At 41.8% G+C, this 26,036-nt stretch overlaps 4 protein-coding genes across 10 annotated transcripts; 2 read left to right on the forward strand and 2 right to left on the reverse strand.

Annotated features, from left to right (window-relative positions):
• Positions 1 to 1,026: 1,026 nt before the first annotated feature.
• Positions 1,027 to 3,267, reverse strand: LOC6543602 (probable serine hydrolase). Of its 4 annotated transcripts, none has more exons than XM_026978029.1 (3): positions 3,177 to 3,267; positions 2,495 to 2,679; positions 1,027 to 2,121 (listed from the first exon to the last, which is right to left on the reverse strand). In XM_026978029.1, exons 2-3 carry the CDS (start codon positions 2,597 to 2,599, stop codon positions 1,177 to 1,179), a joined length of 1,050 nt encoding a protein of 349 aa, XP_026833830.1. In that variant the 5' UTR covers positions 2,600 to 2,679; positions 3,177 to 3,267; the 3' UTR covers positions 1,027 to 1,176. The 4 variants fall into 4 exon arrangements, with proteins under 4 accessions (XP_026833830.1, XP_001973604.1, XP_026833828.1 ...); XM_001973568.3 differs by lacking the exon at positions 3,177 to 3,267 and adding an exon at positions 2,945 to 3,170; XM_026978027.1 differs by lacking the exon at positions 3,177 to 3,267 and adding an exon at positions 2,846 to 3,170.
• LOC6543619 (probable serine hydrolase) lies at positions 3,230 to 4,790 on the forward strand. Its single transcript, XM_001973569.3, has 2 exons — positions 3,230 to 3,586; positions 3,646 to 4,790. Exons 1-2 carry the CDS (start codon positions 3,488 to 3,490, stop codon positions 4,537 to 4,539), a joined length of 993 nt encoding a protein of 330 aa, XP_001973605.1. The 5' UTR covers positions 3,230 to 3,487; the 3' UTR covers positions 4,540 to 4,790.
• LOC6543620 (polycomb group protein Pc) lies at positions 4,711 to 7,509 on the reverse strand. The gene is made up of 2 exons (XM_001973570.3): positions 7,256 to 7,509; positions 4,711 to 6,939 (listed from the first exon to the last, which is right to left on the reverse strand). The coding sequence occupies exons 1-2, from the start codon at positions 7,367 to 7,369 to the stop codon at positions 5,884 to 5,886; spliced, it is 1,170 nt and encodes a 389-aa protein (XP_001973606.1). The 5' UTR covers positions 7,370 to 7,509; the 3' UTR covers positions 4,711 to 5,883.
• Positions 7,510 to 9,321: 1,812 nt separating this feature from the next.
• LOC6543623 (ras-related protein Rab-26) lies at positions 9,322 to 25,899 on the forward strand. 4 transcript variants are annotated; one of them, XM_026977598.1, is made up of 7 exons: positions 10,551 to 11,180; positions 18,304 to 19,003; positions 20,437 to 20,547; positions 23,221 to 23,329; positions 23,967 to 24,077; positions 24,162 to 24,306; positions 24,784 to 25,899. In XM_026977598.1, the coding sequence occupies exons 2-7, from the start codon at positions 18,344 to 18,346 to the stop codon at positions 24,896 to 24,898; spliced, it is 1,251 nt and encodes a 416-aa protein (XP_026833399.1). In that variant the 5' UTR covers positions 10,551 to 11,180; positions 18,304 to 18,343; the 3' UTR covers positions 24,899 to 25,899. The 4 variants fall into 4 exon arrangements, with proteins under 4 accessions (XP_015014141.1, XP_026833399.1, XP_015014138.1 ...); XM_015158652.2 differs by lacking the exon at positions 10,551 to 11,180 and adding an exon at positions 12,934 to 13,172; XM_015158654.2 differs by lacking the exons at positions 10,551 to 11,180; positions 20,437 to 20,547 and adding an exon at positions 12,934 to 13,172.
• The last annotated feature ends 137 nt before the right edge of the window (positions 25,900 to 26,036 follow it).

Genomic DNA, 26,036 nt, shown 5'->3' on the forward strand with positions numbered 1-26,036 from the left:
AGATTTGAAAGTGCTTTTTTTTGGTAATTTATTTTAAAATGCAAATGAAGGAATTTAAAATCGATGTCAGATTGGGTTAGAATACTTTGTTTTAACCAGATTTTTTATAACCTTTTAAAGTACGCCCCCCATATCGGTACATTCATCAATCTTCAATCTGAGCCAGGAACGTTAGCACATGCTGTTTTCAAATGTTTTTCATAATTAAATCAATACTCTTGTGTTATAAATGTGTTACCATATTAAGACAAACTAAGCGACTGTCCAAGATCATTTATCACACTGCAAACTAGACCCAGGAACTAACCAAGGCAAAAGAAAAAATTCAGCAGAAGCAACGCCAGACGAACATGAGCGCAGACAAATGTGGAAGCTGCATGGCCATCCACTTACTTGGCTTCTTTTCCCTGTTGCCTCGTTGAGTTATTTTTGAAAATATACATCTAGTAAACAATCGTTTCCATGTAAATCCAACCGAGAATGACCTCCAGAGTGGACACCGACAACTGAAAACGATCATGTTGCCAAGAAAGAGTCTAGAAAATGATGCAACAGCCGGCTGGGATTTGGGAAACTGGTTTGCGGGTTATTAACACTTTCGCTCTTTGGATTCTACTCGTGAAGAATATGTAGGTCATCTGCCAGCGATCTGAAGACAAGTTACTTTTGTAAATGGGCACTACAAAAAATATATAGGCCCAATTATATGGGAATATTTACAATGAACGCACAGACGCTGCTTACTGAATATTAGGTAGAAACATTATATTATATTCGTATTATTTAAAGGGCTTTCTGTTATAATTATGTCAACTAAGAAATTAATAGATAAAGGTTTTTGAATAAAAAATATTTATATTTCATATTGTAAGCTCTTCATTATAATACCCATTTAAAAAGCAAAAATTATTGATGTCGGAGAGTTACAAAATAATAAAGTTTTGAAATCTACACTATGGGCGCTTTACAAAAGGGTAAGCTTCCACATAACCAGTTTCCTGGTATCCTTCACGACTTCCCCATTAATCGGACTCGAAAAACCTCTCGGCTTATGTACATTATATATTTATAGCAAAGTCGAGTCTTCTGCCGCGATCACATAGCATAAACAATTAAGTATAAAAACCTGTTCAATCTGTACAACAATAAATAAGCTCTATTTACCACTGTATTGGCCTAAAGCTTGCTCTCCTTCGCCTCCTTGGCCTTCTGTCGGGATGCAGCCGCTGCCGCCGGTCCGAAGCGCTGGATAAAGTTGTTGACCGGCGTAATAATGGCCTCTGGATCGTTCATGTGCACATGGTGCGAGCCATTAACCTCCAGGTACTCAAAGTTTGGCTTCTTTAACAGCACATCCAGCACTTCGTCGTAATACTTCTTTTCCTCGAAATACGAGGACTGGGCGGCCTTGATGAACAAGTAAGGACATGTGATCCGATTGGCCATTTCCACACACAGCTCCTGGGACCCAATGGCGTAATTGTAAAACTTGAGACGCCGATCGCGGCAGAAGAAGTACTTATCCGGGTACTTCTCCGACTTGCCAATGTTGCGAGCCATTAAATGCTTGCAGTGCTCCTTGTTCACCGAATGGAAGGTGCCGATATAGACCCTCTCAATAAGTTCATCGTAGGTGTAGCTCGGCGGCTCGTTCTTACTCCGGTTCCTTTCGTCTTCGCGCAAGAACTCATCCAAACGGGTTTCCATGGTCCTAATGACCGACGGATACGGACGTTGATGAGGTTTTAGGGCATCAATCCCAACAATCATGTCCACCTTGTCCGGGAAGACTGCGGCGAAAACAAAGCAAATAATGGCCGACATTGAGTGTCCTATCAGGGACACCTTCTCCCACTTGTACTGCTTCATGATCAGGCGGATCACATACAAATTATCCACGGAGTTGTAGTAACAGCCATCAGGCAATCTGGATGATAGCCCGTGGCCAGGAAGATCGATCGAGAGGAAAGCCACGTCCGGCGACAATAGTGGCATTAGGCGATCATACGTTCCCGCATTATCCTGCCACCCGTGGAGTCCCAAAATCGGTTGGACATTCTGCGGACCGTACCACTTTCCGGATATGTGTCCCCATGGAACCGTAATGCTGATCTCGGCGAACTAAGGGACAAAGGTTTTTAAAAAATACAAAAAACGAATCAATATCTGTATCGCTTTATCACTGTTTAAGTTGCATATTGTTTTATTTTTAGAAACGTCGATCCTAAGAGATATTTACGGAGTCATCAACCATTTCCACAATACAGATGCATATACAAAACTACAGAATCTGGATGACACCTGCATATAGGCAACATTCAGTTTGAGGAATATTTAAGAGTTCAGTCAGATACATACATATGTACATACGGAGCTTTATCAACGTTGATAAAGAATATATCTGTACGTATTTTTTAGAATACTGCCCGGGAAAACAGTATTTAAACCCTGGAAGTCTACGAAAATGCAGCGAAGTGGTTCAAAGTACACTTACCGGTCTGGTTGGGGCTTCGCCAGTTAAGTCGCCTGCATGCCGATATCGCTGGCCAAGATCACTGCCTGTAATGCTTCCGCCATTTGAATTGTCTTCCGAGTCCATTTCTGCGCTCTAAAGTGCCCAAAAAGCAAATGAGCTCCAATTCCAAAGTTTAGCCGATTTCGGCGCTTATCAGTAACGACCTGTGGAGATTAGCAGGGCGATTAGTTATCGCAAGCAGGCGGGGAAACATTCATAGAAAATGCTAAAGTAAACATTAAAAAGAAATCAGAAAAAATATCCGAATCGATGCCGGCGCCTCATTAGAGTCAAAGGTCAAGGTGATCGCCTTAGTGAATCATAACTCACGTTGTCACGTTGGGTCACAGATTTAATTGCAGGGTTTTTATATGTCCGTGCTCCTTCCTAGTTTATACAGCATTTATTTCATTGGACTAATTTAATTACCAATTATGCGCCCTACAAACAGGTGAAAACCGCGAGCGAACGAAAAATAAACACTAACTACAGCTGTTCACTAGACTTGCCCATTGGTGGCAACGTTTATGCGGCAGACATAGCACGAAGCTTACATATTATTTCTAATAGTTAAACTAATTTTAACTAGTGCATGGTGGAAGGAAATTAGACTAATATCATCAGCATTTGCTGACATATGTGATAACAATTTAATACTTACAATTAGCTTATGTATTTCATCTAAGTTCTCGAATTTTCTTCATATAAACGAAGATTTAGTGTTGTAAAACATACCAAACTGTTGGACTAGTGTTGTCCGTTGACAGCAGCCGCCAGCGAATGACAAGATTAAAAACCTTGCTGAAACATAGTTTTCTCAAATATTACGTATCAAGATCAAAGTTCACCTGGCATCGCCGCCAACCATCCATATGTGGTGAAATCAAAGACAGAACATCAGTATCATTATACTGATCGAGGAAGAAGAACGTGTTATTACTCAGAGGAAGTAGGAAATTACCTTACCTTGAAATGAAGGTGTCCAGAGGTCTCCGCATGCTAAAATTGCTGCCAAATGTCAGAAGCTCCAGCAGTGGACCCACAAAACCTTTCAAAATCCTCAACAAACATGTGGGTAGTAGAATCGTTTTGGTTTTCATTTAATAATAACCTTGGATTTCTCTTCGCAGTTCGATGAAATCAGCATACCAGTTCCATGGGGACACATATCGGGCAAATGGTATGGACCCAAGCACGTACGACCGATTGTTGGCATGCATGGTTGGCAGGATAATGCCGGCACCTTCGATACCTTAGCTCCTCTCCTGCCGTCCCACCTCTCCTTCTTAAGTATCGATGCTCCGGGCCATGGGTTGTCCTCCTGGCTGCCACCTGGCACTTCCTACCACTCCATCGACCTCGTGCTGGTCATTCGCCGGCTAATGGAAGAGTACAACTGGGACAAGATCTCCATAATGGCCCACTCGATGAGCTCCATCAATGGGTTTGTCTTCAGTGCTCTGTTTCCCGACAAAGTTGATCTGTTCGTGGGTCTGGATGTGCTGAAGCCTCCAGTTCGAAGTGCTCGGAGCATTGTGGATTCGCTGTCCGAACGAATTGAGTCCACCCTGAAGCTGGAACGACGTCTTAAGAGTGGTTCTGAGCCGCCCGCCTATGACTGGGATCAATTGGTAACCCGGCTGCACGAGGGTTCCAATAAGTCCGTCTCACTGGAGGCCTGCAAGTATCTGCTGCAGCGGAACTGCAAACCATCAACCCACGAGCCGCACAAGTATTACTTCTCCCGCGACAACCGACTGAAGTCATCGCTATTTTACACTTTGCACCAGGAGGTGCCAATGGAGATGGCGCGCAGAATTAAGTGCCCGCATCTGTTTATCAAGGCCCTGCAAGCTCCCTACTACGAACGCAAGGAGTACTTCGATGAAGTGTTAGCGGAACTGCAGAAGAATCCTCTGTTTGAATTCCACGAGGTTGAAGGGACGCACCATGTCCATCTTAACGAGCCAGAGAAGGTGGCGTCCATCATCAATTCCTTCATCAATAGGTACCGGCCCTTATGAGACCGACTTTACATGGACCTCGGCGTAGAGACCAGTGTACAAACTAGCGGATTGGTATACCTTACTCTTAATGATTAATTTCACACGACGCAGATGATATTGACTAGATATTAGATGAAAATTAATCTCAGTAGTACGAGAAGACAATACCCAGCAATGGAAATTTGGTTGTTTCTATTTAATTTATTATTTACAATCGATACCGGCAATAACATTAAAGTTAAACACTATATTAAAAACTTCAAAATATACGCTTTGAGTTGCTTATTTGTGTGGAATTTACGCCGTAACTAAAACTGGCCAATAAAAAGCTAAGACAAATGAAAACACGCTCGGAAACCATGAGGAATAGATAAGAGTTTGTAAATTCCCCGCAATTCCCACGGAGTTTTCTTTTGCAAAGCGTGAAAAAATAGTGTAATAATCATAGGGTTTAAGTAATAAGTCTATGGGCTCGATTTGGAATTATCTGTGCACTGCACCGCTCTGAACCCATAAAGTCAGCACTTGAGCCTTGAATGACTGTTAATAGAACAAGTTAAAATAAATATTACGTAGAGGTTGTGGTTAGCTAAATTCTAAAAATATTTTTAAATCTACATATGTATATAAGTTTTTGGGGCTCTCTTTTGTAAAATCAGTCGGCGCGAGGAAATATAATATTAAACAATTACAACATTGGGATAGCCAACTTGGCAACCGTGGTGACTACTCGAATATATGCATCTTCTATTGTATATATTTGTAAGCGTAATCAACAATTGCTTCTGTTTCGCATGGAGTTTTCTTAGCATTTGAGTGTCTTGTGTTGTTCTCAATCAGATTCAAAGTGTTATAAAAAATATACAATATGTGGTAAATAAACATATGTAGCATGTACATACCTACTTATCTACGATGCTGGTTTTACAATCTATTGCATTGGCAAGTTAAGCAGTCGCATCAATTCGCCCATTCACTAAATGACAGCCAGATCTTAAAGTGCGATTTGCAGAAAAAAGAATAGAAGTTTAAATTTAAATAGGAAAATATTCAATTATTTGAAAGCTGATAAACGAATTATCGAAGTTGTATGTGTATATATAAAGGCATTTAGTAAATGTTCGACTTGCGCGTGCTCGAACTACTCTTGCACATTAAACATTGTAATAAAACAACAAACTAAAACCTACGCTAAAAATAAATACAATAAATAAATTAGGTCCTAAAGAGAAAATGCTTAGCAACATTTAGTGTGGATTTCTCTGGATAATTCCCCTCTCAACTTTCCCGCATTTTGGTTTGTCTATTTACAATTGTATCAGTTTTCCGTTTCGTTTTCCCGACATTTGTTTGGGTCGAAGCTCAAGCTACTGGCGACGAATCACCCTTCATGTCGCGCTCCCGAAAAAAACCCCGCTCCGTTTTGCACTCTCGTATGGTGACGGTCTCTAGGTTTACGGTGACATCTGTGATCACCACCCGGTTGGATATGTTGCATTTGGCCGGCAGCCAGAAGCGCGGCGGCAGGGCACGCGGCGAAAGAGGAGTAAGCGGCTGTTTCTGGTTGATGGCCAGGTTGTTGCACGGTTTTGGTATGTTATTGTTCTCGGAAGGAACCTGTGGCGCCTGTTGGTTGCCTTCCTCGTTTGCTACTTCTTCTTCCTCGGCTCCAGATTCTGCGGGCGTTGTGTTTATGGCTTCTGTGGCCAATGGGGTGGCCTGCAGCTCAGATTTCAGTGGCGTTGCTGCCTCGCTGGCAATCTTTTCCGCTTGCTGCTGATCCTGGAAGGGCTGCTGCTGGATGGGATTTAGCTGCTGGCTGGCCTGAGGCTTAATTGTGGGGCCATCTGGCGAGGTCTTAATCGTCACTCCAATCTTGCCTGATTCCTTGAGCACCTCGGCTTTGCGTTTGGTGCCAATCAGTGGCTGATCCTCGGAACTGGAGGAATTGCTGTCCGGCTCGGGGACAAATGAGTTGTGCGTAAAGCTGCTGTTCGAGGAGGAGCTGTGATCCATGCGCTGACGCTTGGACTCGTGGTGGTGGTGATGATGGTGGTGGGTCAGCGGAGATTCCGAGCGCCGTCCACTGTTGCGTTCGGACTTGATGTGGTGGTGATGATGGTGGTGATGGTGCTTCTTCTCCTTTTTCGACTCCTTATCGTGGGTAGCCGTTGAGGTGGTGGCTTGATGGGTGTCCACATCGTCTCCGGTGAACGTGTACTCATCCTCCTCGGATTCCGGCTCCGGATCGGGTTCCTTTTCCTTTTTCTTTATGCCTCGCTTGGAGGGAGTTCCGGAGGATTTGTTCGTTTGTTCGTAGATATCAATGAGGCGGCGGTCCAGGATGTTTACCTCCGGTTCCCAGGTGTTGTAGCGCTGGTTCCAGCCCTTCCACTTTACGCGGTACTCCACGACACCCTGGAAAATCGAATAAGGGAAGGAGTGTGGGTGGATTGCATTTTCTTAGACAACTAATTGATTTTCCACCCAGCGAAACAAAAACGCGCCTCACATACACACACACGCACTACGCACACACACACACACACACACACATGCAGCGTGCAAATGGTGGTTGCAGCAGCAGATGTCCTCTGCCCAAAAAATGTCGAAGGACATGTGACCTTGTGGACTATACATGTATCCTGCGTGTGCTGCGCATATTGCGTTTGGCATTTTCAGCGGAGCATCTCGTTTTGGTCGCCTTTTTCGCATTTGTTTACGCTCAGCTCACCTTCTTAACGCGCTTTTGGATGATTTTCTCAGCCGCGTACACTAAATCGACTTGATCGTCGGTCGCGTTGTCGCGCCCCAACTTCCCCTTACCCCCCTTGCCACGACCAGTCATTTTTAATTAATAATCTTCGCGGAGCGTTTTATTATTCGTATTATTTGCAATTAACTTCTGGTTTACAATTCTGCGTACGTCGATAGTCGTCGGACTCGATTATTTTTATTTCAACAATCGATAGTGTTGGTCGCGCAGAGTGACCGTGCCATACCGAATTAGGTTGATATCTTAACATGCAGCTGTGTCACGAACCCTTATTAAGAAAAATACTAAAAAACTCTGATAATTATGCGTTTTTAAATTTTAAATATTATGTATAATTATAGTATGAATTTTTTTGGCATTTTGTATTTATTTACGTGCGAATTATGATGATGTTGTGTATTGGCGCCTTGTAAATTTCTATTGATTTGTCAAAAACTTTTTGAGCACGCCCACTCTAACGCCCACAAACCGCAAAATACTGCAGCGCTCACACTTTTCTATCGAAACTTCAAAAACATTTTGGCCACGCCTACAATAACAGCCACAAACTGCCAAGGGTGCAAAGCACACACTTTTTAAAAAGTTATAAATTTTTTATTGATTTGGTCGTATGTCTGGCAATTTCTAAGGATATGCCGAAATACACATGGTAGACTTTATCTTTGCGGTAAACTTGCGGTATACTTATATATTTAAGTAACATCTATAGAAACACCAAAAACTATTCCGAATAACTCCACTACTTTAGAAGATTGCAATAAATGGTCAATAAATCACAGATGATACGACTTCCTGTCATGCGATAACATTTTTAAAGCTGAATGTTTCAAAAAGAGTGAAAGGTAAACATGCGTCTCATTAATTGGTAGACCTAAAAGGCCTCTCAAAACCATTCTCAATTGGGCAGACCTGAACGGCCTCTCCAACTCTTCTCACTTTGATAGACCTGAACGGCCTCTCAAACAATTCTCACCTTGGCAGACCTAAACGAACTCTAAAACCATTCTCATTTTGGAAGAGCTAAAAGGCCTCTCAAACAATTCTCACCTTGGTAGACCTAAACGACCTCTCCTACCATTCTTATTTTGGTAGAACTCAAAGGCCTCTAAACCGCTCTCACCTTGGTAGACCTGAAAGGGCCTCACAAACCATTCTCACCTGGTTAGACCTAAAACGCCTCTCAACCTTTCCCCACTAACTGGTAGACCTGAAATCTGTCCCGTTCTCAGACATTGGGAAACTCACCACCGTAAGTCCAGAAGATCTACCACTTTGGGATTCGCTAGCGCAATCATTCAGTTGCTTTCGGAATCGGAGGATCCACTCTTCATTACATGTTCGCTCCCCTTGTAAATTTGTTAAATGGGTCCTGATTTGTTAAATGTCCTTCTTTCAAGAATTATTGATCTAAAAATGCTTATAACCCATACAGTGCTATATTTGGATCGTATCTGTGCATACGACTTGATTGAACTCACAGAGTTAATGCGACAGTGAGATGAACAACCGTTTGCAATTGCACTTAATAGAAAGGCATCCAGCCAAATGACTTCTGATGATGAAAGCCTGCTTAGATCTCGGATTTCCGATCCCCACTGCTCAATATTACTCGGAAGCTATAGACTCAGATAAGTCCGGTCAAATAAGCTTAGAGCAGAGAAACAGATGTGTTGAACAAGCTACTGCCTTAAAAACATTTGAAAAACAAGACTAAAAACGACTTCCAAATATATTCATAAAAGTCAAGGAGCTGCGTACAGTAAAGTGGTGGCTCACAGCAACTCCAGCATGCAGAGAGCTGCGCTGTACGAGTATGCAGCCTACATTTTCCTTTGCTCTACTTCTATTATCGTATCACAAACTGACACATATACTTTGCCCCATATTCCGATTCAATTAGGTTTGATAATTAACTTGATAGCAAGTGAACTAGTTACCCTCTTCGAACTCCTCAAATGGCAAATCCATAAGGGGAGAGAGATTGCGAGAGAGCGAAAGCACGAGAGCGCCAAAAGCTCAGGAAGGATGTGAAAGGAAGTGGCCGACTGCAGATATTTTATGCCAGTTGTATGTTGGCCGAGGGTTCGCGTGGCGGGGGCGGCAACGACGATGACATTATTTTATTTATGCTGTGATAGTGAAATAACAACAACACCAAGACCAACAACTGAAATAACACCCATTCCATTAAAATCAATCGCAATATTTTCGATGAGGGACGCGGAACGCATGGAGAGTCTTCACATTTAACGATGAAAAGAGAAATTAATCAAAAGCTTTAACCAAAACATAAAGAAAAACACCAAGCAAATCGTTGCAAATCGTATAAATAAATTAATATTTAATTCATAGTGAAAACAGCACCAATTAGAGCATAACCTATAAAATATTAGTCAATATGTTTAGCTAGCTACAATTTACATAGATAAAATACTAATTAGTGGCTTTAAACAAAACACCAAGCAACCAAACAACAAAGGGGAAAAACCAATACCTAGTTCAATTGTACGGAACGGAAATCTAACGAATAGCGATTAGGAAAACTGGCCAACTGATAAGGCTGGCGAAAATATTAAGCTTGTAGCATATAGGAAATAATAATAGCAACGGCAACCCACCCCATCCCCCAACCGAAAGCCTCGAAAAGCGGATTCATTCAGTAAAACGTGCCACACAACCGGACGGCAGCGACGTCGACGGCGACAGCGACGGACAACGGTAAATGTCAAAGTCATAAAGAGAAAGCACGGAAACGCCGATGAGAGAAAGCTCAAGGAAAACGTCAAAACTGTGAGAGGTGATAAAAGCTAGTCAGTTCTTTTGGGAGAAGAAATGCCGAGTGTCAAAACCGCAGAGAAAGTAACGAAAGAGAGAAACAGCTAAACAAGGAAAACCTTCGGTTATTTTGGTAACCAGTGGATTAAACGAAACGGCCATAAATGAACGCAAACAGGATAGTGGAATGCTAACACAAGTATCCGTTATCCTTTGCTTGAATTCGAAACAGAGTTCCGAAAAAGAAAAGAGAAGGAAACGCCGCAAAAGAGGTCATCCAAATCGTCAGAAGAGAGCTCCCTGATAATTTGACACAATTCAAAGCTAAATCAATGAGAAAGCCTTAAGTGAAAGCTCAGGATAATAGCTTCAGCGCAGCTTTTAGCCAAGACACAATCCAATCAAATCGAATCCAATGGCCAGCACAGCGGTGGCAACGGGAGGCGGTGAAGGTGGTCCAGGGGCAGGAGGAACGCCGGCGGGATCAGCGCATCCCGACGACGCGAGCAGCATGAGCGACGATGTCTTCGAGGATGCGAAGACCACCCAGGCGAGGATCGAGGAGTTGCGTCGCCGGCCCTTCGGCGATGGCTGTTACAATCCCCCCGCAGCGCCGGCCTCTGTCTCCGCCTCGATAACAACGACAACGACACAGCTGCAACACCATCACAATCCTTCGCACCACCACCAACCCTCCCACCACCAACCATCCAACCACCATCAACACCACCACCACCACCACCACAGCCAGCAGAGCTTGACAGGAAGCCATCACTACCACGACGATGCCATCATGGCGCCCGTCCAGCGTTCTGCCACCGGATATCCTGGCTATCGTCCCTCCCGCGAGGCAATGCAGATGTATGCGTACGGAACGGATGACTATGACGATGACTATAACGATGGATGGCGATCGTATCGCTACGATGAAGTGGACATGCACCCAGCCCCGTCCACCGCCTATCAGCAGCCCTTCGATGATACGGTCAACCACAAGACGATCCTGCTGGGGGATTCGGGCGTGGGAAAGACCTCATTCCTGGTCAAATACAATACGGGCGAGTTCCGACTGGGTTCCTTTTCCGCCACAGTGGGCATCGCGCTGACGGTGAGTTTTGAATATTGCAGTACCACAATTTGTATGTGGAAACTACTCTAAGCCCATCCCCTGTAACTCGAGCCAAGGATTACAATTTGTACTATTTTCTTGGTAAAACCACAACATTTACTCTGTAAAGTGCATTGTGCCCAGTAAAAGTACACTATGTACCTCGTATTGCTGGTGGCCTAACCCATGAACTTAGAAATGATGTGCAACCTTAAATACAGAATGTAGTTCTCACATGTTGACAGATGTTGGTTCGAGTTGCAGAGTTGCTGAACACGCTTAGCTTAAACTTGCGATTGGGGCGAATCCGTAGCGCTGCCTGCTGCATGAAACCCGCACAGTAGCCTGACCCCGCCCCTTAGCCAGCCGCCCTGACCCCCGCCCATGTACTGACGCACATTCGAATGGGCTCGCTATGTATTAAGAGTATGTCTGTGTGCATTGGCCTGCTGTGTGTACCTAATTGGGGAACAGCTGCCTAGCTGCCCAGCTGCTTTTGGTAGTACAAGTCCTTGCCTTCGGGGCACTGGAGGATATCGCATAACAGAGTGTCTTTTTTAACTTTCCCTGAATGGCTTTATTTTATTATTATTATTTTAGTATTGCCATGTACATATATTTATTTATAGGTGGCAGTAGAGAGACAAGTAACAAATAATTTCAAAATGACAAGGACAAATGTGAAACCTTTCTCGCAGTGCGCTTTTTACTCCGCTAAATAGGCAACATATTGTTCGGGTAATCGCCGGAGATTTTCTATTTTTGGCGGGCATGCTGAAATCCCCCAAATTGATTTTTTCCCGCACGGTAAATATAAATCGCTGCGTTCGACCTTTTCCACGTTGTTGTGCTGACATTGATGGCTGCCTGTGTGTGGCTGTGTGTGCAGCGCTCTCTCACACACTCGCGCGACCTGTTGCTGTTGCCTTTCACTTTCACTCACCACAGTCAGCACCACACACAGATACACACTCACTCACGCTGACGCCCACACACAGGCGCAAGCACTCACACAGACACAGATACAGACACAGACACAGACAGACAGCCACCGCAATGGCCGCCAGTGAAGTTCAAGTGCAACGCTTTTCAGTTGCCTTGGATGCTGCTGCTGCTGATTTTCCTCCTGCTAAGCCGCTTTTCCCAGGCACAAGCCTTTCTCCATCAGGGTGGGCCACTGGTTCAGAAACTACTTAAACGTATTAAATGTTTTAGGCATCGGAACATTATATACATAATGATGTAATGATATATATCAATAAGTATCAATAGATAATAAATATTAGTTTATTATTATTTATTATTTTGTATTATATTTATTTACTATTATTTTCGCAATTATTTGTATGTGTTCCTTATGAGTTCAATTGAAATGTTCTATCCAAGCTATTACATTTCATTTAGGGATTACCTGTTGATTTCCCCATCGAAAGTAGCTGGCCCCGAAACTTTTGGCCCTGAGCAAAGCATTGAAGTAGCAGCATTGGCCTGGAAGTAAGCAGAACATTCTGGCAAGAAACGGAGCACCCTATCGACCAGACACCTGAGTCCTGAAATCTTCCAAAACCCCGTTCCGTTCCCCTCAAGCCTCAACGTTTCTAGGCCAGGGTTGCTGCTGCTCCTGATTCAAAGCCAATGCCGAGCAACCGAAGCCACACGAACTGCAACTCGAACTGAAATCGAAGCGGAGCCGAAGGACTCGGCTGCTGCGAGGGATTGGGACTGATGCGACGATGGTTTTCTCCTGGGCCCGCCAGTCAGTCTAGCTGTGTGCCCCGATAAGCATCGGTCGCGCATCCTTCGCATCCTTCGCATCCTTCGCATCCCTCGCAGCTTTTCCGAGTTTCCCAGCAGGTGGAAGGCTGAGCCAGCAGCTGCAGCCGAAAATACACTCGGTCGCGAGTTTTCGAGCAAAGTAGAGTGAAGTGCTGGTTTGTGATTGACTTTTGGAGGCGCGCTCATTAAAGACTTACTGCATTTCGTAGACATTTAGTAAGCACTTGCATTTAAGCAGCAGTTCTTATTTATTACCTATTAATTAATTCTTAATTTAATCCTTTTACCATCCTGCGCGAGTGTGTGTGCTGTTTTGTGGTGTCTGCGTGATTTGACAAGGGCTGCGCGAGTTATAAATAAATGAAAACAATTATGGTAGACTGGCTTTCGCTTGGTACTCAATAATTCAAGGGCAGCGAAAGATGTTTGTAACCCACATTTTTTCGGCTTTTGTGGCGTTAAGCGGATTTGGGAATTTCGGTATTTCGGTTTCCTTCTAATTGGTTAATCTGTTCGAAGCATTCACCAAAAAGGATTCATCGGAATGATGTCGGTATTGACAGAATATAAATGTTTAATTAAATGTGTGCAATTGGTTATAAATTGCACATACGTCTCTTCCAATGGGGCAAGAAAATTCAAATGAACAAATTGACTGGAAATATTTAATAGTAATGTTCAGTGGTCGGGCACAAGTATTAGTTATGAGTAAATATGATACAATATTTATTTGTTAGGCTTAAGAATAATCTATGCAAATCCTTGATGTTTGTCAATACCAACAACTTAAATATTTCAAATAGTTATGGTACTGGAAACCCCTAAACAATTAGGCAGAAATAATTATCATGGAATTTTGTGTTTATCGATTTCGAAGCTTAAAGGGGCAAACAATTAGTGTTTACCTTACTTGCTATTATTAAAATACTGTTTGGCAAATATGTAAATTTATTTTTAAAGACCTAACACATTTTATTAGGTCGTTGTGGCCATTTTTGGAATAATTCTGATAATTCGATTAAATGAAAATTTATCTGTAAATTATTTTGTAGAACTCTCGATTCATTTGCCACTGGCTTATTGTCTAATTTAATCGGAATTTGATCAGAGCAATTGAATGTAAGCCAATTTATCCCCGAACCTGATGTCTATCACATTTTACCCAGATTCCATTGTTGTTTACTCGGACTCGGGTTTCATTCAAATGCGCATTAATTATGTGAGAGTCAATAATTGCGGATGAACACAAAAGTGCCGAGGGCCAAGGTGATGATTTTCCATTGAAATCAGCTTTCCTAACAGCGAATTTATATTAGTTTCTATTTAGCTGGAACTTACGTGCTTTTTTAAGTGGCTTTTCCTTTTAAATATTGTTCAGAGAGAGCAACGTCGCCTTTCGCAATACAAATAAGGAGAAATCGTCTAGGAAGCCCCCAAAACTTTTCTTTCACTGCCACAGGTGTCCTGTTTCTTGTCGTTTCGAAATTTCCTGGGGCCGCCCCTTGGGGTGGAAGTCACTTGAATCGTCGTTTAAGCCGATTACAAGCACAAATCTCCTGGGCGGCGAGTGCTCCTCCTCCAAAGGGACCTCCATCTTTGTCCCTCCGCTCTGAAGGACCACTAATATGCACTGCAACTAAATTGTTGTGTGGCTGGCTTGAAAGTTTTATGAAACCGCTCCACGCGCATGCATTTCGCCTTTTTTCCTGTGAATTGGCCTGCAAAAGTGAGTAGTTCTACGGAAGTTAGCAGTATAATAAAGCCTTTAATAAAGTCTCGAGCCAATTAGTCGACTTCTTAAATCATTTTCAAGTTGGATTGATATCATTTTCTTTCACTCAATGCCGAAAACTAAATGTAAATGGCAGAAACTTCATATTAAGTTCATAAAAGTTTGTTGTTGAGAGAGTCATCTGTCGTTCTGTCCGTCCGTCCGATTTTACGCGAAATTTTTTCTTAGCTTTAAAGCTATCTGCATATAACTTTTCCAAAAGTCCTTTTGCTATTGCACTATTACATAATTCGGAACGGCGCGGTGTCACATAACTGTCATAGGTATAACCGAACAATAAATGGATACAAAGTGTTCAGAAAGTGTTCTTTGTGGAAAACATAAGTTGTTTTAATTTAAATGTCATAAGGAGCCGAAAGAAACTTAAACAATAGAGAAGAAATTATAGTTTCGTGATTCCTACTCTGTACACATAAGTTCTTTTTAATGTATTATTACTTCGACTTACCAAAGGTAACTTTCTTTCAGCTTGTCATACCAAAACTTTGTTTTGTATTGTCAATGAAAATTCAATGAAATTCAGCATCTGGGTAATACAATGGTTAATGTACTTTATTTGATTTGATAGTATTGAAGTACATTTATACTTACTCCCTGTCGAAGATTAACATGTACATCTTTTTCTGTTCCAACTTTATTTATACATTTATTTATTGGGAAATGACTACCAGCTCGAGCCCAACTGTATGTCCCTTTGCGTGGGATCCAGACCATCCATCTGACTCGTCATTTCCTTAAAGCTATCCGTGCAATCAGGAAACTATTGTCTGGCGCTTCTGTCTGCTGCTTGTTGTCGTTTAAGCGGCGTGATTGAACGCTAAATTGAATGTAAGTCAGGGCGCCTTACATCTGTGTTTCTGGTTTCCCCGTGGTTGTGTGCTGTTGTGCGTGTGTATGCGTGGGCAGGACATACTCGTACATACTTACATGCTTACATGAGCATTCTGAGCTGCGTGGGAGCTTCGGTGGCTTCGGCGGCTGTGCAATGAACCGTCACGGTGGCTATTCCTCCACTTTCTCCCCAGCGGACAAGCCGCTTTCTCCTTTCGCTTTGTGTGATTACACAGCAAGCTGCAAATGGGAACGTGAACGTGAAAGCGAACGGGAACGGGAACGGGAACTTCCCATTCTGCCCGACCAATTTATGAAAGGAACTGAAAAATGCTGCTTAACTTTTAACTTTGAACAAATTTTGTGTACTCCGGGAAAGGAAATTTCGCTTTTCCTTTTTTGTCTCTCCGCTTTTTGGTTGTTGTCACCTACAGCGATGGGATACACTGGAAAAACAATGTCTTCCAATCAGTCCTTTGATTGGAATAGAAAGAAATGGAAGTGCATAAGGGAATCATTAGCTTAAAAGTATTATTTACATTTTAAGAGTCAAGTTAATTTGAAAAAGTTGTAGAATTTGTATTAAAATTAAGTTCCATTTACTAACCGCATTATTTCAATCTGCAGGATAAGAGATAGAAAGAAAAGCATCAGCTGGGGCGAAAGCTGCGACAACCCAATTAAAAACTTTTGTTACAAGGTACTGCGTTTTAAGTTGATTTAAGAAAATTGCTCGATGGCCGTTGGAAAGGTTGTTTCATGGATTGACACCTCATTGACCCGCGAGCCGGGTTAGATGGGTGAAAAAGGGTCAACTTTTTGAATATCATTTGTCATATTTGCATAAGGGCAAACGAAATGCCCATGGCCACAAAAATGTCTATATAGAGCTACATTTAATTCGGGCATAATTAAAGGTCTCAATTTGCGTGCGTTGCTAGGAATGTTTTCGTAATTGGTAAAATTAAACGTTTGTCCTTGGCTAAAAGCCTATCCGATTTCAATGGCGAAATGTTTTTGAATTCATTTGTTCATTATTTCAAGTATTTTTGGAATATTTTAAAGTACTCGCATTTTTTTTAGATTAATCACAAAATGTGCCTAGTGGTTTTTTAAAAGTCGTGTGAAGATATACACACAAATATATAAGACTCTTTTAATATCAATTTTCCTTAAATTTATAAAATTTGTCCCTGTGCTAACCGATTTCATTGCCATTCCATCTAGAGCACTTTGCTCCGTTTTAACTGCGCTCAGAAAAGCCGTTAACAATTCGCACGTGTTCGCTACCGCTGACCTGTATTTAACTCCCACATCGAAGGCCGAAAATAAAAGAACGCTTTAAGGAGAAGGTAACGAAATAACGACAGGTGGCAGTGGGCGTGGGTCGGACGGCTGAATTCTCCGGGATCTACAGCTCCCTTAACTTCGATAAACCAGCTTCGAATGGCTCAATCCCACCCCAAATCAGGCAAATCGAAAGGGTTTTCTCTGAAAATTGAAATTGAAAGGCCAACAACCATATTGATTTATGTATTGGCATTTGGCCATTTGTTGAGCTGCGAATTAAATTAAAGTTTGGATGAGTTTTGCTTTGCTGCCAGCAGCAACCCCAAAGCCATCAAAGTAAATAGGAGTTCAGCAATTTTGGGTGGATGGAATATGATTTCTAGTTTATGTATTCGGTTGGGTGCGAAATTTATGCGTTGTGTATTATTGAAATTATTGATTTAGATTCAATAAAAAGCTTCTAGATGTTTATTTGCGATTTTATCATCTGCGTTTTAGGAAACGTAAGCAGGGTTTTCTTTGTATTCTTAAATATGTGAGCAATAAGCACTTCAAATTTTTATTTTCAACACTATATCTTATGTCTACATTTATGCTTAAAGTTTTCTTATCTTGCAATAAAAAAAAAATAGAAAAATAGAGCAGTGAACGCCACCTAACCAACTCAACTCTTTTCCGCCCCAAAAAGTATGCTATGAATATAAACAATATATACGAGCTGTTTGTAATCACTTAATTATACAGCCGCCTTGGCAGTTCGTGGTTACAAATGAACAGTAGTTAATCCCAGAGTTGGACCTATACTAACCTTTGACACCGCCCCCCCACTCCACCAACTTTCTCCTGCAGGACGAGCCAATGCATAATTACCGAAAATTTAGTTAGCCACAGCTTCGGTTCGCTGATTTTGCTTCTGCTTTCGCTTTTGGTGGCCTTGCGGTTTGCTTGCCAACTGTTGATTTAGCGACAGCAACCGCAACCAAACACCGCCCACCGCCCACCACCCACCATTTCATTTGTATCCGCCCACTTTCACCACTGTTGTCAACGACAGTTGTTGTTTTGTGGCCCCGGAGCATTTGTGGGTTTCGGTTTTCATTTCATTTCGCCAAAAAAGAGAAAGCGTGGAAATTACATCCAATTTGCATCTGGTCGTTTATTGTTTTATGTCGAAAAATTCATGTATTATCTGTACACACCCGTACGATAATGAAAGTTCCCATCTTGTTTATGCTTTTAATGAGTTTAAATGACTTTGCGAAGCCGACTGCGTGTAATTATGAAAGTCTGTGTGTGTGTGTGTATCTGAGACCTAAACAAACTTTAGTTTTGGGTTACTTCCTCCTGGGGTTGCTGTTTTCTGCCCATCAATAATGAGGACAGCGCCGACATCCGAGTCGAGATTATTGATTTATGTGCGTGTGTTAAATATAGAATCAGGCCAATCAGCAGGAAGTAAGGAGGTTTCAAGAAGATGCGTCGGCAGCAGACAAGATATCGGAGTGATTCCATCGCTAGTCCATCGGGCTCCCGCAAGCCCTCCATTGCGTTGGCCACCCCCTCGCCGTTGGCCAGTGGATCCCCCACTCGTCGGGAGTCCCTGGTCAAGCCCACCTGGCAGCACATTACACCCGGCCAGCTGCCACCCAAGACGCTGGACAAGATCAATGGCATTGCCTCGGACGATTCGGACGACGATGGCTATCCGAAGAGACGACCCAGCGTGATTGTCCACCAGCGCCAGCAGTCCATCTCCCAGCAGCCTCTGCTGCCGGAATACATGACCTCTGCCTCCATATTCCGTGATCAGGCTCCACAGACATCGCAGTTGCAATCGCAATCCCAATCGCATCATCTGCCGTCTGGCAATGGTTTCATGGCCCGATTGAATAGCGTGCGATTGGCCGGCGCGGCGGAGCAACAGCCACTTTTGGATTCCGGAGGAGGAGCTGCAGGTGGAGGATCGGGACCTGCGGTGGCCAGGCCATCTGCTGCACCTGCTCCAGTGGCTCCGGGACCGGGAAGCGAGGCGGCCAGCGCCGCGCTCTGCAAGAACGCGGGACGAGCACTCATCCGCATGATTTCATCGAGCAAGGCGCCGGAGGAGGAAGACGAATTCGATATCATGGGCAAGGTGAATAAGACTGGGAAAATGGGGAATAATAACAGTTAATAGTTAACAGCGTAGGAAGGAAGTAAGTGAGATAAAAGTTAGTGTAAACGTAAGCAGATATTTTAAAGAGTATTATTTAAAGAAGGCAGCTTAAAAGTTCCCACCAATTTTCCGGACAACAGTTGTTTATTTTTGTTTCCATATAAGTTGTAAGTAAAATATTTCTTTATTTGCCAACAATAATACATTACACTTCTCACTCGTTTCTTAAGAAACTTCAAAAAAAGTTGCGCAATGAAAAATCCCCTTTTTACTTCAGCTTGTCAACTGGCAATTTGCATTTTCCAAAAGGCGACAACAAAGGCGTTCTGAAGAAAAAATAAAATATATGTACTTTATTAGGTGTATTTTTTTCAACTTGACGAGTTACCTCACCTAGTAACTGCGTCGTGAGGCCGCAATTTGATTTATATAGTATACCTTTTTGTTTGACTGCCTGCGACTTTTACGAGCCTCCTTTATTCGTTGCCGCCCCTGATCGGCTTTTGGCCTGGTTTACAATGTGATTTACATAAGCAGCCAAAAATAAAGTCATAAAATTCAATAAAGTGCACAGTGACAAAGGAAATTAAATGCCCAGGGACCAGGGACGAGCAGAAACTTGGAGAGCCAATCCAAGGTTTTTTGCGACATTTTCTTCCGTAGAACTGCAGCAGCTGTTGATTAGAATAATTCCGGGGAATTATGATAGGACTCCGAGTGGCGACTTCCCGTCGTCCAAATGCCAACCAAGTCGGGGAAGTGAAAAATATATAACAGGAGCTGCATAAAAGTGAATTTACTTGACTCGTTCGTTGAAAGTTGATTGTTGAAGGGGGGAAGCTGGATGGCACATCAAAAGCCATAAATTCATAATAGCGCAGATACTAAAGTCAAGGCAAATAGAAACACTCATAAAACGTTATACTTATATTACTAATTTATTAATCTTGATTTGTTAATTTTCCTTTCTTTGTATTGTTATTTATTTGAGTATGTGGGTTGGTTCTCTCACTGTTTTATGTAACATTTGTGCCAGCTAGCACCTGAGGTTGCCCTTGAAAGTCAGCAATTGCATGTTTGCAAAACCAAACATACTTTGCGTATTTTAGTCGAGTCAACACCAGCTATCAGCAGTAACCTTTAAAAGGATTTTGATGGTAAACTGAATAGGTTGTGCGGGGGAAATGTCCTGGGGTAAGGATATCCCGAAACTGAGTGTATTCAGCTCTCCCGACTAGCATGTAAAATTCAGAAGCAGTTCATATTTAATGAATGAATTTTAGCGGGAAACAGTAGGGTGCGGCATAAATTATTTTGTGAAAAATCGAAGCGCCTCAATGTACATAACAATTTACGTATCACATGGTTTTCTTTGGCTTTTCTTGGCTTTCTTCGGCCCATCCGAAAAATAGGTCATTATGCTGGGCGATTCGGGAGTGGGCAAGACCTCACTTTTGATCCGTTTCCGCGATGGTCGCTATGTGCCGAGCTATTTCCTCAGCACGGTTGGCATTGATTTTAGGGTAAGCGCTTTATTACCCCGTTTGTTCTTTTCCATTCTGTTCAAGTCTCTGTGTGTTTGCCGGTTCAGTTCCCCCTTGCTGTATACATATATTGTTGTCAATGTCATTATCCTTCTTGTTGTTAATGTTTTTGTCGTTATTGTTGATGTTGTTGTCGATATTGTTCCTATCATTGGTGTTCCTTCTACATAACTCTTTTCTCTTCCTCTCAGTTCAGTTTATTCATCTCCCTGACTTGTCTGTCTACTAAATCACATCATTTATCTATCTATTTAACTTGTCCATCATTGGGTACACAAGCTAAAGCATTTGTATTCAATACATCAGATGTAATAAATAAATAAGCTAGTTATTTAACTTCCTGAAATTTTGAAATATTTTATATTCAACAAGGGTTCCTTAAAACCGTCATAATTTGTTATTGCAAGTATCTCGTATTTTAATTGGTAAATCTACCCGTTGCTCTTGAGTTGAAAAGCTAAAATGATCGTCATATTCGGTTGTCCGTTTGTCTGTCCGTATAAAAATCAAGGACTCAAGAGCTGAGATTAGGCATGCAGGATCTAGTGACGCAATTTCTGCTTGCTACAGCACTCGCTTTACATCGCAACAGTTTATATCGCTAAAAACTGTTATACTATTCTATTGTTCAGCAGTTTACTGTAAAAGAAATCGGACAAGTTTAAGACTCTGCAATAATATTATCAATTTTAATGTTTTTTATCATTTATAATACCACCACAACCACTTCTTTCTGTGTGCCACTCTTGCTGACTCCTTCTTTTCATCAATCGCTGAGTCCTCTCAACAGTTGTCAAGGTTCTGAATGCGATTTTTACCTCTGTCTGTCTCTTTCCACCCCGCCTGAGTCTGTCTCCTTCTACCCGCTTGCTTCTGTCTCTTTCGCTGACCCGTCTACGGGCTGTTGTTTCATGATTTTGTAGTCGCCTGCGGTTGTCCTTTTACGTTTAGTTCTTGTTCAAGCCCAACTTCCTACTCTGTTGATAGAGATAAAGATCCTTGGGGGACTATTTATTAAGAAGCATGTGAACTTGAAAAGGACTTGTAGATGTCTTGCCCGTGTCTGTGTGTGTGTTTGCTGTTTGCTCTCCCTCGGCGTATTTAACTGGATGTTGTTGATTTCAGTGTGCTTATTATTGTGCGCGGTTTAACATTTAGGGGCTTTGCTATCCTGGCCAGAGGCATTTCCTTTGCCCCAGTCTGTAATCTTCCATACATCCTCTTTGCTCTGTGGTTCATGGCTCATAAATTTATTAGGCTACCCGTGTTACCTATCTCCCACTATCTTTTTCTCCTTCCGCTACTATTTGTCTCTGACCGGGGAATTTTACAAGTGCCCCATGCGTTTGGCGTTTCCTTGACTTTAAATTGTTGCCATGTTTCCTATATTAAATATGTCGACTCTGCCATTGTCTAACTGTGGCCTCGGGGAAGCACCACCTCCTCATTGAGTCACTCACACCCACCTCACCGGTTTCCAAGTGGGGCACTGGGGATTGAGCTGAAATTTAATTCGCTGGGGAGTTGTTCATGTTGATTTTTCAACTTGGCTGATTCTTGGCCGAAGTATAAAGTAAACGAATATTGTACTGCCTGCCAATTTATGGATAATTAAATGTTTGATCTCCCTAGATGTAGGAAAAGTTATCCATTTGAGTGTTGCATGATATGTGTAACCATTCATTTATGTATTTTCATATTTTTTAATTGTATGAACCCGAATATACTTTTCCTAGAAATTTGTTTGCTATTTGTTTAGGATGTAGGTTAAAGCAACAGTTAAATATATACTAATATTTAAGTAGCATTTTAAGTTTCCCTGAGTTTCTTATCAATACAACACATTTTTAGTTATGACAAAGAAAGAAATAACACCACACACTTCTTACTATCATTAAAATAGACATTCTTTTGAAATGAAGTGAAACGAAGTGTATTATATATATACAACTTTGTGGCGCTTCATGAGAAATTGATGGCCAGAAATTCCTGGCTCATCTTTTTAGTCTTGTTACTTTCTCAGAAATAGAAATCAAATCAAAGCATATGCCACACATTCACGTTAAAATCATTCACCCCGTGTACTGGAACCTTTTGCTGTATGCCGTGTATTTTCTGTCTGATTTTTTGTGTATTCCTTGGCTTGTACACTTTTATGGTATTGACTGACTGTCTAAGTAGTTAGTGAAGGGACGACATGGGGCCATCGTAATGCCAATGGCCGGACGAACCCGCAACGTCTGCTGCTCATTATTCGGATAAAAGGAAAACGGAAGAAGGGGTGGCCCATCACTGCGCCGGCTTCTTCGACCTTTTGGCTTTCATCATGGAAGTCGCCTGCCGTCCTTATGAATATTCCCTCGACCTCGTTCTCCTGTACTTCTAAGAAGTCTGCATGTGAAGTCTGCGTGGAGACCACGCTGCGCATAAGTGATATTTATTAAGCATACGCAACGATATCCCCCTCCTCTGCAAGCATTTTACTCCCCTCGTATTTGTAGTTCGGTGGCACTGTTTTTGTGCATGAGCGTTTCGTAAATTAATTGCATTTTACATACCAATTGCATTTCCACGGCCCTGTTTCGTGTTTGCCATATATAGAATAAATAAATAAATTAATTAAATAACGCTCAATTATAAAAATACCAACAGAACAAAGTGGTGGTCGTCGATGGAACGCGCGTCAAGCTGCAAATCTGGGACACAGCCGGCCAGGAGCGATTCCGGAGCGTTACCCACGCCTATTATCGCGACGCGCATGGTGAGCTACCCACGACTTTTGCAAGCGAAAATCGCCAAAAAATACATAAAATATGTTTTATACAGATTACACGTCTAATACTTCATTTTGTAGATGACTGCAATATTTTATTTTTAAAGTCATTTTAAGTCCCTAACTTAATATTTTCATTATTTAGAATATTCCGGTCCATTTGAGGACTGTAATCAAAGCAATTGTGGGAAAACACACAGCCCTAAACCCCAATGCTCAGTCGCTCTTTATAAAAAAATAAACTTCTCCCTTTTTATTCAAAGAACTTTAAGATTTTCCGATAAATTCAAATCTTGATTCGTAAAATTGCCGAAAAAACAAAAACCAAAAAACATTTTCTCGTGCATATTTTACATATATGCAACAGGTATTATTTATTATTTCTAATAATATAAATGTATTTTAAAGGTATAATTTTGCTACAAACGGAAATTCGGTCCTTTAGCAAGAGTTTAGTAAGAACCAAAAAAAAATTATTGAAATAAATGTAATAGTTTGATTAGGTGCAAGTTTGAATATATGTATATGTATAATTTTATTTATTTTATTGTGTATCATATTACTATACCTTTTTCGGTTGCACTTTGCCTGCATATTGAGACCTAATTACATTTTTCAACCGAAGCTCTGCTGCTGCTGTACGACGTGACCAACAAGACCACCTACGACAACATACGCGCCTGGCTGGGCGAGATCCGGGAATACGCGCAGGAGGACGTGGTCATCGTTTTAATAGGTGAGAGATCGGGCTAAAGGGCTTGATTGGGCTTAATCAACTTACCAGTTTCGAATCGAATCCACTCTTCGCTTCGTTCCCAAGGTAACAAGGCCGACTGCAGCGGCAGCGAGCGACAGGTGAAGCGGGAGGATGGGGAGCGTTTGGGGCGGGAGCACAACGTGCCCTTCATGGAGACCTCGGCCAAGACGGGACTCAATGTGGAGCTGTCCTTCACAGCGGTGGCCAGGTGAGTTGTGCCTTGCAACTGCTTTCTAAATTGGATTCATTTCCAATTGGGCGGGTATATTAAAAAGGATATTGATTTATTAAAATTTTACGGCAAACCAGCAAAGACGTTAGCTGTGTATGTTTATATGGATAAAATGTTAATTGTTATTCCTGCAATCATAAAAAACACTGGCATTCAAATATTAAGGTACTAAGATTTATAGCCAAGCTCTTAGTTTTTTAATTTGAGTCATTACAACTAATCGCAGCTGAAATAAAAAAAAACAAAACTTTAGAATATTCGTTCGATTTGTTTGACAGTTTTTTGTTTCATTTGTAATACTTGTATCCATAATATACTCTGTTTTAAGTTTAGTGCAGATCCAATGGCTCTTTTAGCAGATAAGTGGATACCTAGCTCATGTCACCATGTCACCACTGTGGAATCCTTGAAAGTGTCCAGCCAACCCTCTAATGGTTTCATTCTCATTTGCAGGCAACTGAAGAGCCGCGGCTACGAGCACGGCGATGATGGAAAGTTCAATGTGCATGATTTTGTGCGTGACAATACAAAAGCGCGCTCGGTTTGCGCCCAATGCAGGAACATGTAATTGTAATTGGCCAACTTGCGGATGACAGAAGAGCCATATCCTCCCGATCCCGCGCACAAAGGAAACAATAAGCCCGCAGTCAGTTCAGATGGGAAGTGGGGCACTCGAAAGGATACAGAAGGATAAGTTTGATGGGGCAGAGTCGAATTCTGCATTTATTGAAACAAAACCCAAAACGACAAAAAGAAAATCACACAAAGACACTCGATAAGATTGCACCAATTTTGTAAGACCCTAGAGGGAAGGTAGAGTACTCGGCATGTTTTGTATGTAAATGGGGATTTCGGGGCGGAACGGGACGCGATACGCATAATTTTTATAGGGCAGGCCATTGGCATTGCGGCATCAGTAGGCCCGATGCATAAATATTGAATAATATATATATATATGTATATATACATACAAATATCCATATACAACTGCATAAATTACTTTAACGAGAGAGCCGACGGAACGCAGCAAAATCATGCAACATTGAGATTTATCCAACACGCCGTTGGATTTCTCTGAGGAATGTACTGCTTGGAGAATATAAACCTACCTAAAACATCCAGAGGAGATCTCGGGATGCTACAATTCCAATTAATGAGGAACAATCACTCAATTTACCTACTATTAGTTCTATTGATTTACTCCTAATTGTTAAGTGTTATGGACTATCGTTAAGTTTTCGGTCCTCTCGAGGCCCCAGGAAATCGTTTACATTCCCCACTAATGAATACCTACGCAATTAAGTTAATTATTACTAATTACGCCAGTGTAAGCCCAAGCATAAACCCATTCGAAAATAATTTGAATAGCGCGCCCAGGCAAAGATGTTGGAAATAATCAAAGGCAGTTGAACAAGTTGAACATATACTATATACTGGCTACTACAGCAAAGATAAAGAATCCGACGCATGCATATATCACGGGATGGATGTAAACTAGCTACTAAACAGCGTTATATTCAAGCAGACGTCAAGTCTATACCATAAACAGCAAATACATATTTACATTGAATGTGGTTTAAAAAACAAAGACCCTTTTTGTTTCAATTTTGGGAATTAAATATACCATTGGATGGGCCGTACGTACAATAGCACATTTTTCAAATTTGCGCGCCAAGTACCGCTGTTAGCAGCTGCGTTCCAACATA

The sequence above is a fragment of the Drosophila erecta genome, unplaced genomic scaffold, assembly GCF_003286155.1.
Source record: "Drosophila erecta strain 14021-0224.00,06,07 unplaced genomic scaffold, DereRS2 tig00000021-arrow-pilon, whole genome shotgun sequence".
Taxonomy (NCBI): domain Eukaryota; kingdom Metazoa; phylum Arthropoda; class Insecta; order Diptera; family Drosophilidae; genus Drosophila; species Drosophila erecta.

What these genes read in the sequence shown, in the direction of transcription:
- LOC6543620 (XM_001973570.3), bottom strand. Translation starts at nt 7,369, where the DNA reads ATGACTGGTCGTGGCAAGGGGGGTAAGGGGAAGTTGGGGCGCGACAAC. An exon ending in TCCAAAAGCGCGTTAAGAAG is followed by an intron (nt 6,940 to 7,255) that starts GTGAGCTGAGCG and finishes TCGATTTTCCAG; the next exon opens with GGTGTCGTGGAGTACCGCGT.
- LOC6543623 (XM_026977598.1), top strand. Translation starts at nt 18,344, where the DNA reads ATGCGTCGGCAGCAGACAAGATATCGGAGTGATTCCATCGCTAGTCCA. An exon ending in AATTCGATATCATGGGCAAG is followed by an intron (nt 19,004 to 20,436) that starts GTGAATAAGACT and finishes TCCGAAAAATAG; the next exon opens with GTCATTATGCTGGGCGATTC. An exon ending in CGGTTGGCATTGATTTTAGG is followed by an intron (nt 20,548 to 23,220) that starts GTAAGCGCTTTA and finishes AAATACCAACAG; the next exon opens with AACAAAGTGGTGGTCGTCGA.
- LOC6543602 (XM_026978029.1), bottom strand. Translation starts at nt 2,599, where the DNA reads ATGGACTCGGAAGACAATTCAAATGGCGGAAGCATTACAGGCAGTGAT. An exon ending in GCGAAGCCCCAACCAGACCG is followed by an intron (nt 2,122 to 2,494) that starts GTAAGTGTACTT and finishes TTTGTCCCTTAG; the next exon opens with TTCGCCGAGATCAGCATTAC.
- LOC6543619 (XM_001973569.3), top strand. Translation starts at nt 3,488, where the DNA reads ATGAAGGTGTCCAGAGGTCTCCGCATGCTAAAATTGCTGCCAAATGTC. An exon ending in TCAAAATCCTCAACAAACAT is followed by an intron (nt 3,587 to 3,645) that starts GTGGGTAGTAGA and finishes TTCTCTTCGCAG; the next exon opens with TTCGATGAAATCAGCATACC.